The sequence below is a fragment of the Molothrus ater genome, chromosome 2, assembly GCF_012460135.2.
Source record: "Molothrus ater isolate BHLD 08-10-18 breed brown headed cowbird chromosome 2, BPBGC_Mater_1.1, whole genome shotgun sequence".
Lineage (NCBI taxonomy): Eukaryota > Metazoa > Chordata > Aves > Passeriformes > Icteridae > Molothrus > Molothrus ater.
Genome location: NC_050479.2, coordinates 100,707,206 through 100,720,255, shown reverse-complemented (window position 1 = coordinate 100,720,255; position 13,050 = coordinate 100,707,206). Strand labels below are relative to the sequence as shown.

The window sequence follows — 13,050 nt, the reverse complement described above, 5'->3', positions numbered from 1 at the left end:
TTTTACTGTCATCTTATATAAAGCATAGAAAAAACACCCCATTTCCATGAAATTCTTTATTTGGAAATTACAAGACATTGCACAAGGAACTTGGAATATTGAGGGTAAATATAGCAAAAATCTGATCTGATCATCAACATCTTTTTGTGGAAAAAATTGAGAGCTTTGTTCCCATCATGTGAGAGTCAATTAAAGCTGAAGGAGCCAATGCAGAGATGTCACTATTCTAATGCATCTGTTCACCCTGCCCAGGCTGGGACACCACTGAATGTGATCCTGGAGATAAAACAGCAGTACCACTTCCCAAGGAAAAACCATGTATTGGTTGCAGGAAGTTCCAGCCCTGGTGTTAGCAGAGCTGATGAACAGACAGAAGATGGACAGAGCTGGTATAATGCAAGTTTATTTTTCTCTCTCCAAAACAGGTAAAACAGAGCTGGCCAAGCAAACAGCCAAGTACATCCATAAGGACATCAAAAAGGTAATGGCTCATCCCAGCTTTGTGCTGGCACTAAAAGGGATGCTGGGAGGGTCGTCAGGGGGTTCATTGTGTGGCTGTGCTGCCCTGAGAAAGGGCTTCTGCACTGAGAGGGACCTGTCAAGGTCATGGAGTCACAGGTCTGGACTGGAAGGGCGTTTTAAGCTCATCCAGTTCCACCCCTCCTGTCAAATGCAGGGACACCTTCCACTAGACCAGGTTGCTCCAAGCCACATCCAAATGGGCCTTGAACACTTCCAGGGATGGGGCAGCCACAGCTTCTCTGGGCAGCCTGTGCCAGGGCCTCACTGCCCTCACAAGGAAGAATTTCTTCAATCTTACCCTGCCCTCTGTCAGTAGCAAGCTGTTCCCCCTTGTCCTGTCATTCCATGCCCTTCTCTTGCAGCCCTTTTAGGCCCTGGAAGGATCTCTAAGGTCTTCTGGGAGCCAGCTCTTCTCCAGGCTGGACACCCCCAGCTCTCCCAGCCAGTCTCCAGAGCAGAGGGACTCCAGCCCTCAGAGCATCTCCGTGGCCTCCTCTGGACTGTCTCCAACAACTCCACATCCCTGTGATGTTGGACCCCAGAGCTGGAGCCAGCTCTGCAGGTGGGGTCTCACCTGAGCAGAGCAGAGGGGCAGAATCCCCACTTCACTCTGCTGCCCACACTGGGATCAGCCCAGAACACTGTCTATGCTCCTGTCTGTACCAGAATATTTGAATTGGAAAAATTTAAATTGATGTAACATTTGTGCTTCCTGTTGAATTTTGACATCCTGTGTTGTGAACATACTTTTTTGCCTCTGCTACTAATATCACTGTAAATTGTTCGGAGGATAAAATTCCAGAAATCTGTTTTCCATGTCCCCACCTCCACCATTTGTCATATCCTGCCAGTGTGGACTGTAGCGATGCAACATTGATTTCTTGCTCAAAATTTTAAGCGCTGAAGTGTTTGGTATCCAGAAGCAGTTTGAATTATTTAGTTTGTTACCCAGTGGTTAGATTTTAGAGAAGATGGGTTGGAATTATTTCATGGAGGTGGTGGCTTTGCAGGAGAACACTTCAGTGGTGTCTGGGGTTTCCATTCCATTCTGTTCTATTCTATTCTATTCTATTCTATTCTATTCTATTCTATTCTATTCTATTCTAATTATCTCTATTCTATTCTATTCTATCCTGTTCTGTTCCATCCTGTCCTGTTCTATTCCATTCCATTGATTTCTAACCTGTTCCGTTCTCTATTGTTTCGTTCCAATCTATTCCAATCTATTCTATTCCATTCTGTCAATTCTATTCCATTCCAGTTATTTCAATCCATTCAATTGCAATGTATTCTACTTCTGTTCTATTCTATTCTATTCTATTCTATTCTATTCTATTCTATTCTATTCTATTCTATTCCAGTCAAATCCATTCCATTCCATACTGTCTTCCATTCTAATCTATTCTGTTCCATTCTATACCATTCTATTCAATCCCAATCTTCCATTCCATTCTATTCCATTCCATTCCATTCCATTCCATTCCATTCCATTCCATTCCATTCCATTCCATTCCATTCCATTCCAATGGAATTTTCTTCCATTCCATTCTGTTATGTTACATTCTCTTCCATGTTTCACATTTAAGCCTCTGCCTACCTGTAAGAGGTACTTAGCTCTCTCCCACATGGAGCCAGGGAAAAGAAGGAAAGACAAGCAGAGCTGTGCATAGATGAATCCCTCTTCCCCACATCCTCCAGCAGTGAATGGACACACAATGCAGCAACACATGTAGAAAGACCAAGCTGGAACCAATGCTATAAAAACAGCTGTTCTGGTTCTTTTCCTCATGCTTCTATAAATGCCTTCCAGAAGCCATAAATCCTGGATCTAGAGCACCTTCATCCCTAATCCCACATGTGGAACTGCTCCATGGCCAGACACCCAATGGGGAAATCAGTTAAACCCTGAGTGTTAATTTGATAGCAGCAGGAATCTGGGATTTATTAGGAATGAACCAACTCAGCCATTGGTCCCCTAATGAGGGATGAGGCTCTGATGAGGGGCTGCAATTCACAGGAACTGATGGATTAAGAAAGGAAAACCTGAAACTGTCCCCCTTTCATTTGAAAGACAGAGTAATTTTTTTCCATCTTGCTCTGCCCTGGGCAGTTTGTAGATATTTTAATAATTTTCAGGGAAATTTTTGCATGGGAGTATTTTGCCCAGAGCACCTGTGGCTGTCCTATCCCCAAAAGTGTTCAAAACCAGGTTGAATGAGGCTTGGAGCCATTTGGTCTAGTGGAAGGTGTCCCAGCCCATGGCAGGGGGGTTGGAATGGGATTGTCCTAAAGATCCACTCCAACCCAAACCATTCTCTGATTCCATTATTTTCCCAGGTAACAAATGACAGGACTAGAGGAAACTGCCTCAAGTTGCAACAAGGGAGGTTTAGGTTAGATATTAAGGAATTTTTTTTCTGCTCAGCTCTGGAAAAGGCTGACCAGGGCAGTGGTGGAGTCCCCATTCCTGAAGAGATCCACATGTGGATGTGTGGATGTGGCACTTGGGGACATGGGTTGGTGCTGGGCTTGGCAGTGCTGAGGGAGCAGTTTGGCTCTGTTGTCTCAGAGGGCTTTTCCAACCCAAAGGGTTCAGTGATTCTGTTCTCTAATTCTGGAATCCCTGTGTGATGGTGTCTGTGAGTGTGCCATGTCCAGATGAGATGTGTTCCCAGACATGTCTCATGTCTCCTTCTCCCTCATGGACAGGGGTCATGGCTGGTTGACTATTCCAGGATGATGCTGGGAAGCTGAGGCTTGGCTTCTCCTTGGTCAGCTGGATGAGAGGTCCTTTTCAACTGAAATATTCCTATTTCCTCCCCTTCCCTCTCCCTCCCTTCTTTTCCTTTCCTATCTAGGATGTGGATTACAGCTCCATGATCACAACATTCGGTACCTGCAGTGAATCATCAGCTTTTCAGATGCAAAATGGATACTTGGGTGGATGCTATAAATTCTCTAACACTATTCTCTGTTTTAGGTGATCACCCACAAGCCCAGTTCACCTCAGCTTTATGATTTTTGCTGGATTTTTTGTGGAGGGGTGTTGCATTCTTCTTGTGATTGATTTCTAAAAAGCTGAACCACAAAAATATCTATTTTATTTGGAGAATTTCAGCCCTGTCAGTACTGCTCCAGCTCTGGCAGCGAGCAGATTGATCAAATCTCATCCTAAATTTCTTGCAGGGTTTCATCAGACTGGACATGTCGGAGTTCCAGGAGAGGCATGAGGTCAGTAAATGGGCTCTGAAGGGAGAAGCTTCAAACTTAATCCAGAAAAAATGGGCATTTTGGTATGTCAGGGTGGGAGCACAGCAGAACAACAGGAGCTGCTACAAGTTGTGCATTAAATTGCAAGTAAATTGCCAGAAAGCAACCTTAATTGAGTATTGTGATTTAGGCATGGTACTCCCCAATTCAGTGCTCCCACTGAGACACTCCAAACCAGGAGCCTCTCACTCACTCCCTGCCTCCCCTGTCCCTCCCCACAGCAGTGGACTGGAGAGGAGAACTGGAGGCTCAAAAGGTAAAGACCATGGGTTGAAATAACAACCATTTACTGGAAACAGAAATGACATAAGAAAACAAACAAGCAACAGTATTAAAAACAAAAGTATGTAAAAGAGAGAGGGAGAGAGATTCACATGCAAAATGCTCACTGATCCAACCCAGCCGCAGTCACGCCCTCCAGCTCAGAAACAGCTACTTCACATATTCCACATCCTTCTGCTGCTCTTCTTTGACCAGAAGGAACCCATTCTCCCCAGAAGACTCCTTTCCCTCTGCTCCATGACATGAGGTAAGATAGAATATCCTCCAGGTCCAAGACTTGCCCCTCCTGGTTACTGCAAAAATTAACCCTGTCCTGGCTGGAACAAAGACATTGAGGCAAATTAGGAGCAGAGACAAAGGAGCAAGGAAAATTTCATGTGTGTCCAGTGCTGTGAATTCCCTTGGGGTGGGGTCAGCCCTTGGGGAGAGAGCAGCTGAGAAGAGATGTTGGAATCCAGAGGATCATCTTGAAACCCTCAGCCACATGCTGTGCATCACCTAACATTGCCCAGGCAGGCACAGCTTACCCCAAACCCCTTATCCCCAAAACATGGCTAAGTCCAGAGTGGGATCTTTGCCTCAGCCTACCTTCCATGTAGAAAGGAGGAGAATCCAGCAGAATACAGGGCAATGGTGTCAAGTGCACCCCTCCCATCACAACTTCTGCCCAGTTCTGGTGCCACAGGAGGTCCAAGGTGCCAAGTTTTCTGTGATCCTTGCCAAGGTCACCCCTGGACCTGAGCCCTCCCTTTGGGGGGCTCTGTCTCCCCAAAAAGTAGCAAGGTCCTAGCAATGAGAGTGGTAAAACACTGGGACAGGTTACCTAGTGAAGCTTTGGCTGCCCCATCCTTGGAAGTGTTCAAGGTCAGATTGAATGGGGCTTGAAGCAACCTGGTGGAGTGGAATGTGTCCCTATGTATGGCAGCAGGGCTGGCACTACATGGTCCCTTCCAACCCAAACCATTCCATGGTTTGGCTGTGACTTTGGATGACACTCAGACCTGGGTAGATGTAAGGTGCACCAAGCTATGTGTCAAAAACTGTCATTTTGCCAAAACTTTCCTGTTGTCAGAAATACTATTCTATATAAACTTCTAAATTTCTAAATGTTTTTAAAAAACACCCTGTCAAGGAGTGATGACATAGGAGAAGTATTTTACTTGTGGTCTCTTCCCACAAAGCCTACTTGTGGCTTTGATTCTGCACCAGTACCACCTGCCACTTATAATCCTTTGAATTCTTGCTTTTAAAAGGCTAAAAGGGATGAAAATAGGTCTTGGACATCTCAGACAGGTTGCTCAGACCCTGCATAGCAAAGCAGGGCTGGTGCCTTCCCACCTGGCCATGCCTGCTCCTTGGATTCTGCTGGTTTGAGCTCTGGGCAGGGAACTGCTTAATCCTTATTTTGCTTAATTGTTGCTTATTGAGCTGCTTTTGGGATACCTGGGGTGTGATAGGTGTCACAAAGAACATAGAATTTGTTTTGTCAGCAGCAAAGAGTGGTGGCAACCTGATGAGCTACCAGAAGGGCTTCATTCCCACTGTCCATGGATCAGCCTTCACCTTTCCTGTTCCTTCCTCCCAGGTGGCGAAATTCATCGGCTCACCACCCGGCTACGTGGGCCATGAAGAGGGAGGACAGCTCACCAAAAAGCTGAGGCAGTGCCCAAATGCTGTGGTACTCTTTGATGAGGTGGACAAAGCCCACCCTGATGTGCTCACCATCATGCTGCAGCTGTTTGATGAGGTAAATCCACGTCAGAGGTTAGAGTCAACACAAGGGACATGCAGAAGGGGACAGTGAGGGGTGAGAGGGATGTCAGATGGAGGAGTTTGGGTTGGAAGGTACCTTAAAAGCACATCTAGTCCACCCCTCCTGCCATGGGCAGAGACACCTTCCACTAGACTAGGTTGTTCTAAGCCATGTCCAACTTGGTCTTGAACACCTCCAGGGATGGGGCAGTCACAGCTTCTCTGGACAACCTGTACCAGGGCCTTGCCACCCTCACAGGGAAGAATTTCTTTCCAGTATCCCACCTAACCCTGCCCTCTGGCAGTGTGAAGCCATTCCCCCTTGTTCTGTCACTCCAGGTCCTTGTCCAAAGTCACTCTCCAGCTCTCTGGTTGATTTTGAAGGTCCCAGTCTGTCCTCAGAGGCCACCAAACTCCAGAGCAACATGCTGGAAGATTTTGAAGGGTTTTTTTGTTTTTGTTTTAAGGATTAATAACACCATTTTTCTTGCATAGATCATCACAGTAGCAGTTCAATGTGAAATCAATTCCTGTACCAGGAACTTGACAGGGCAATAACCCAAATGTTAATCTCAAGCACCCAACAAGGATTTGTGTCATTGTGCTGGATCTCTGCTGTTGGAGATGGATTGAGGAAAGAAACAGCCTGGGGAGATGCTGCTTTTTTCCTTATTTCCCTATCTTTTTTATATTATTAATCAAGAGCACTGGTGTTTTGGAGGTTCCTGAATTTGTTTGGGGGGCTGAGGGTTGATGTCACTTGAGCAGTGTGGTGCTGGGCAGTCCCACAGGGATGAGGAGCTCTGCTACTCAGGTCACTATGTTACAGCCATAACATGGCTATTTGTGAGCTCTGCCCAGCCCAAACCACAGCCACAGGCAGTGTTAGGAATAGCATTAGCATTAGTGCTGAGCTGAGCCTGGGGCTTGTGTCAGACCTAAAACCATCACAGGGAGGTAGGCAGAGGGTCAGAGGCTGGGGAGCCACACAGTCATGGAATCATTGAGGGTGGAAAAGCCCTCTGAGACCATCAAGTCTAACCCTTCCCTCAGCACTGCCACATCCACACAGCTTTTACATCCCTCCAGGGATGGGGACTCCAACACTGCCCTGGGTAGTCTGTGTCAAGGCTGGACAACACTTTCAGGGAAGAAATATTTCCCGATACCCAACCTGTACCATCCCTGGTACAACTCGAGGCCCTTTGTTCTTGTCCTGTCCCTTGTTACCTGGAAGGAGACCAAGACCCCCATTGCAGATCCCTGTCAGGGAGCTGTAGAGAGCAGGAAGTGCCTCCTTCTCTCCAGGCTGAGCAAGGACATGGACTGCCCAATCCTCCTCCTGGCAAGGCATCTCCCAGCAATTCCATTCTGTCCTGGATGGGGCAGACTGGGACCATGTGCAGGAGAATTTCCTGCCATTCACGGAGAGACAAGGACTTCTCCAACCTCATCCTTGCTTCCTTCCACCTCAATCCTTGGGTATCCCTTCAAAATTAAATTCACTGTGGGGGAAAACGGGACCCACGTTGTTTTTCCTGGTGTTTTGGCTATGTCCTCCAGCACCTGCTGACACAGCTGGTGTCGACTTGCTGTTGTTGCAGGGCAGGCTGACAGATGGAAAGGGGAAGACCATTGACTGCAAGGATGCCATCTTCATCATGACCTCCAACGTGGCCAGCGAGGAGATTGCCCAGCACGCACTGCAGCTCCGGCAGGAGGCCATGGAGATGAGCAAGAAAAGGATTGCAGAGAACTTAGGTACTGGAGCTTCAATATTCAAAACCCTAATGAACCTCCCTGCTTCCTAATACAACTTTGGCACCAGCTCAGCCATCCCTTGGCAGGGGCACACCCAGACCCTTCAGTCCCCTCTCCACTGGTCCCAACTGGTCCACATGACTTGGGAATGCTCCTCTGCCAAAAAGTCAAGAAATCACAGAAGGGTTTGGGTTGGAGGGGACTTTAAAGACCATCCCATTCCAACTCCATGCCATTGGCAGGGACACCTTCCACTAGACCAGGTTGCTCCAAGCCCCATCCAGCCTGAAACACTTCCAGGGACGTGAGCACAGAATGAGAAAGGCTGAGAGGTTGGACAGAGCCTTAAAGATGCAGTCTTCCTCTGAAGATACAATGTCAAATAATGAGGATTTCAGAGCAGGTGGATTGAAACTGGATGGTTTTTAAGGTCCCTCTCAATCCAAACTCTTATGTGATTCCATGATTCTCTTTATCAACTCACCCTTCACTTTCTTTTGGGACCCTTCCAAATGCCTCCTGCAAAAGACTGTGGCTGGTCCAGGTGCTCATATGAAAGAGGAAAATTTTGTTTCTTCTCAGTCCTTCCCAAAAGAACTGAGCTTAGTGAATTTTACTTCCCTGTGGAATGGGAGCCCTCACCTCACATATCAGGCTCCTGGAGAAAAACTTCCCAAAATGTGAATTAGGTGATAAAAGGGGAATGAGGAGAGCAAGGGCAGCCTCTGAGATTGAAAATGAACAACTTGATGTGCAACATCCAGTGCCTTTGCTGGTAACTCTGGGGATATACAGATGAATGGTGATGCTAACACCAAGGACTGTCCCTTTTAGGCAGTGTTTGTCACATGGAGCAGAGGAAAAGCCTGTTTCCATCAGGTGCTGTTGTGCCTCTGGATAACCAGGAAACCAGGGACAGTGACTGTATCCCTTCTTTTCTCATCAGTTTTTAAAAAACTTACTTTGGGGTTTTTAAGATCCTTTTATGGTCTTAATTGTCTGGATGCCACATTTTTCTCAAGGTATCCAGCAGCCTGTACCATCTCAGATACACCACATTCCTGCATCAGCTCCACAGGAGCAGGAAAAGACATAGGATTTTGTCATCAAATCTATTTTCCAGCTTCTTTCTCCCAGTCTCTTCCTTTTACTTTGGAGAAGTGGCTGTTGACACTGGCTTAATTCAGAATCTTTAAACTTCAATCAGGCTAGGTAAAGGACAAAACACATCATCAACTGAACCTTCCAGAATAACATTTGAAAATGCCACAGCTTCCTTGCTCAATGAGGAGAGCATTGAATTTTAATTTCTGGGACAGTACAGCTGCAGCAGGAGAGGAGCTGGGGAGGGCATTTGAGCACAGCAGCTGCCCTCAATTGGGTTTCAAGGAGCTCCTGCCCATTTTCTGAGCTCTCAGTGTGGAGATGCCATGGCAGGAAGTCACTAAAGTGCCTGGCAGGGAGATAAATGGGAAGATAAAGGGAAGGAGCAGATTCCCCAGTGGGCTCTGCATCTACCAGTGGCAGGAGCAGATATTACATGTGGGAAGTGGAATGCTGGTAGCAGTGCTGGCTCCTCTGCCTTTCCAGCTCTCCTCTGCCAAAACACTGGGACTTATTGGCATCATTGCCCAAGAGACAGGGGTTGGAACTGGATCAGGTGATTCCAGAGCACCACTTTGGGCATTAGGGGGAACCTCCTCACTCCCTAGGGCTGCCTGAACAGAGGATGCAGCCACGGCATCAGTGTATCCTTCCAGGTAACAAGTGACAGGACAAGAGGAAACAGTCTCAATTTATGCCAGGAGAAGTTTAGGTTGGATATTGGGAAAATTTATTCCCCAGAAGTGTTGTCCAGCCATGGCACAGGCTGCCCTGAGCAGTGGTGGAGTTCATCCCTGGAGGGATTTAAAAGATGTGTGGATGTGGAACTTGGGAACACATTTAGTTGTGGGCTTGGCAGTGCTGCGGGAACGCTTGGATTTAATGGTCTCAGAGGGCTTTTCCAGCCTAAACTACCTCTTGAGTGGAGCCTGAGAACCCTTTCTGCCACTGCTGGTGAGGAGCAGCAATCTTCATCAAGGCTGCAAAGCTGAGACAGGGTCCCAGCACCCAGCATGGCCTGTGTCCCCTGCCCTGCCCTGCCCTGCCTGCCAGGATCCAATCCAGAGCACAGGAATCTCCTCCCTGTGAGCACCCTGGTGTCAAACAGCACGTGGAGGAAAATGGGGGTGGAATGGGGGAAGCTGTGGGAAGAACTGGGATGATGAAGACAAAGAGAAAGACAACACTGGGAGGAAGAAGGGTGACGCCGCAGCCAAGCATCCAGAGTGTCTAGGAGGCAGGATTTGAGAGCAGCCAGACCCTGGCTCCATCTGCAGTCAGCAGAGGGAAGTAGACTGCAGCCTGAGCAGTGCTGCAGGCACCCTGAGCAGGAGTTTGGTGCTTGCTGGAGAGACCACAGGCTCTTCCAGTTCTCACAGCCCCAGAGGGCCAGTCTGCTCTGTGTGTCAGGTCATTGGCTGCTCTGGAGCCCAACTGGACACTTCAGCTTCCCAAAACCCCTGGAAGCAACTCGTGTGGGTACAGAGCAGGGAGCAGAGGCAGAGCCAGGACTCTTTGGCCATTCAAGGGAGCCACATCAGCACAGGATGTTCCCCTGGAGCACCACAGCACCCAGAACTGCTGTCCAAGTGCAGGGACACCACAGTGCCAAAGCAAACTGCTGGCACATGTGGAGGTCCCGGGTCTGTCCTGCAGTACCCCCCAGACCCTTCCTTGCCCTCAGCTCCAGCTCACCCAGACAGAGATGAAGCCACTGTCCCACTGTCCCTACTGACACCCCCTCTCCACCTCTCTTGCAGAGGATGTCCAGATGACTGACAAGATCACCATTTCCAAGCAGTTCAAGGAAAAGGTTATTCGCCCCATCTTGAAGGTATGGACAGTGTGTTCATGGCTCAAGTTTCAGGTGTCCTGAGCTTTGGTCCCAGACTCCTTCCCTGTATTTCTCTACCAGCTTTGAGAGAAGGGATGTAACCCCACTAAAATGTTGGAGAGGTCAGAGCCCAGCAGAAATAAATCACAGCTTCTTTACTCTTGGAGTGGAGCCACGGTGCATGGTGCAAAGGGGACTCAGGACAGGAAGTGCTGCAGTGATTTGGGGGTTCTCTGTTCTCCCAAGGTCAGGGAAACCTGACTGCAGTGACATCCCCATGATTTCCAGTTTAAGATGTTTCTGATGCTGTCCAGCTCCATGGCGTGGGGGATGGATGGCTGTTGGGAGCTGTGGGAGGTGGGAGGATCCCTGGGGAGCTCCCTCTGCAATGCCACTCTCCCTGCTGTTCCCATCAGAGTCACCATCCCTCTCCCTGCTGACCTCCTCCCTTGTTCTTGCAGGCTCACTTCAGACGGGACGAGTTCTTGGGGAGGATCAATGAAATTGTCTATTTTCTTCCTTTTTGCCACTCAGAGCTCATCCAGCTGGTCAACAAGGAGCTCAATTTTTGGGCCAAAAAGGTATAAAAACATCAGTGGCTTTAGAGGAAACTTCTCAGAATAACTCAGAAGAAATCACTTCTGGAGCACCTGCCCTGGGGTCATCATACACGCTGTTGAACTTGGGGTGCTGGGGAGAGCTGGGACCTCTGGAAGCAGCAGAGATGGTTCCTCTTGGACCGCAGCAGGGATGAGCTCCAGGCTGCCTTCATAGATGTCATTTGTCTAATTGGTCTTTGCACATCTGAGCTCTCTGAGGGCTAAAAGGGATTTTGGGGTTCCTTTGTTGTGGAAGAACTGGCCTGGTGGAGCTCAGCCCCCCTGTGCAGCATCCTTGCTGCTCAAGGAGAAGGGTGCCAGGCTTGCTGAGAAACATCCATAATTCTTCTTCCTTTTCCTCCCTCCCCCCTGGCAGGCCAAGGCAAGGCACAACATCACCCTGCAGTGGGACAGGGAGGTCATGGACGTGCTGGCTGATGGCTACAACCTTCACTACGGTGCCCGCTCCATCAAACACGAGGTGAAGGCAAGACAGAGGTTGGGGTGAAGTTCATGAAGTCACCTCCAGCCCCACTGCCCAGGGAAAACCAGAATTGGAAAGGCATCAAAAGAGAGATGGAGTCATGGAGCAAATCCAGAGGATGTCATGGAGATGCTATGAGGGGTGGAGACCCTCTGCTCTGGAGACAGCCTGGGAGAGCTGGGGGTGTTCATACTGAACAAGAGAAGGCTCTGTGGAGACTTTAGAGACCCTGCCAGTGCCTAAAAGGGCTCCAAGACAGCTGGAGAGGGACTTTGGACAAGGGCCTGGAGTAATAAATTAAGGGAGAATGGCTTCGAATTGCAAGAGGGCAGGGTTAGATGGGATATTGGGAAGAAATTCTTCCCTGTGAGGATGGTGGGGCTCTGATACAAATTGCCCAGTGAAGTTGGGGGAGCCTTATCCCTGAAGTGTTCAAAGCCAGGTTGGACGTGGCTTGGAGCAACCTGGTCTAGTGGAAGGTGCTGCTGCCTATGGCAGGGGGGTATGAGATGTTAACAAACTTTAAAAAGGCCTTTTCAACCCAAACCTTCCGTGATTTCATGGCTGTGGGGGTCTGACTGTCCTCATCTCTGGGGAGAAGTCTGTGGTCTTGTGGAGAAAGTGGCACACCCACACTCCAGAGACGGGGAGTAAGTGGGATGAAGAAAAGGTTGCATGATTTTGCACTGCCCGAGTGTGGGGAGGAGCTGGCCATCTCCATGGGAGACTTTGCACAGGGATTCCCTGACAGAATCTGTCTGTCCCTCAGGTGGAGCGGCGCGTGGTGAACCAGCTGGCAGCTGCCTACGAGCAGGACCTGCTGCCACGGGGCTGCACCCTCAGGATCATCGTGGAGGACTCGGACAAGCAGCTGCTGAAAACCACAGAGGGATCTTCCCCCAGCACAGAGAAATCCAAGGTGCCGACCCTGCGGCTGGAGATTGTGGAGAAGGACCGCAAGGCCCGGAAACTGGAGATCCAGGCGCCGCTGAACCCCAAAAACATCACTTACTTCTTGTGAGTGCTGGGCACTCCCAGTGACAATAAAACACCCCAGGAGCTGGAGTGAGCGGTGTCAGAGAGGGCAGAGCCACAGCCCTGCCACTGCTGGGCATGGACACGGACATGGATAGGGGCAGGAGCTGCCCTGGGATGGGCACGAAGGGATCCAGGGGTGCAGCTGTGTGTGACAAGGGGCCCTGGTGCCATTCGGGGATGGGGCAGTGGATGGTCCTGGGGTTTCACAGGATGGTGGAGGTTTTTAAGGAAGGGGGAGGCAAACTGCGGACCATGTGGGAACTTGGCATTCCCGTGGGAGGGGGCTTGCTGGGTCAGCTGGGCTGGCAAGGTGAGGAATGGGAACTGAGTGAGGATGAAAGCCACCAGGCACTTGCTCTGTACTTCCGTTTCTTTATGGCAATAAACATGCTATGTGCATCCAA

The 13,050-nt window shown here is 49.1% G+C and overlaps 1 protein-coding gene across 2 annotated transcripts in view; it reads left to right on the top strand.

Moving 5' to 3' along the window:
* CLPB (ClpB family mitochondrial disaggregase) overlaps positions 1–13,050 on the top strand; it is a 73,182-nt gene extending 60,132 nt beyond the window's left edge. The window contains exons 9-16 of one of the 2 annotated variants that reach the window (XM_036391739.2): positions 426–481; positions 3,709–3,753; positions 5,660–5,821; positions 7,431–7,587; positions 10,452–10,525; positions 10,987–11,106; positions 11,501–11,605; positions 12,378–13,050. In XM_036391739.2, the coding sequence (XP_036247632.1) occupies positions 426–481; positions 3,709–3,753; positions 5,660–5,821; positions 7,431–7,587; positions 10,452–10,525; positions 10,987–11,106; positions 11,501–11,605; positions 12,378–12,629 (971 nt within the window). In that variant the 3' untranslated portion in view covers positions 12,630–13,050. The remainder of the gene's footprint in view (positions 1–425; positions 482–3,708; positions 3,754–5,659; positions 5,822–7,430; positions 7,588–10,451; positions 10,526–10,986; positions 11,107–11,500; positions 11,606–12,377) is intronic. The other variant, XM_036391750.2, reaches the window with a different exon arrangement.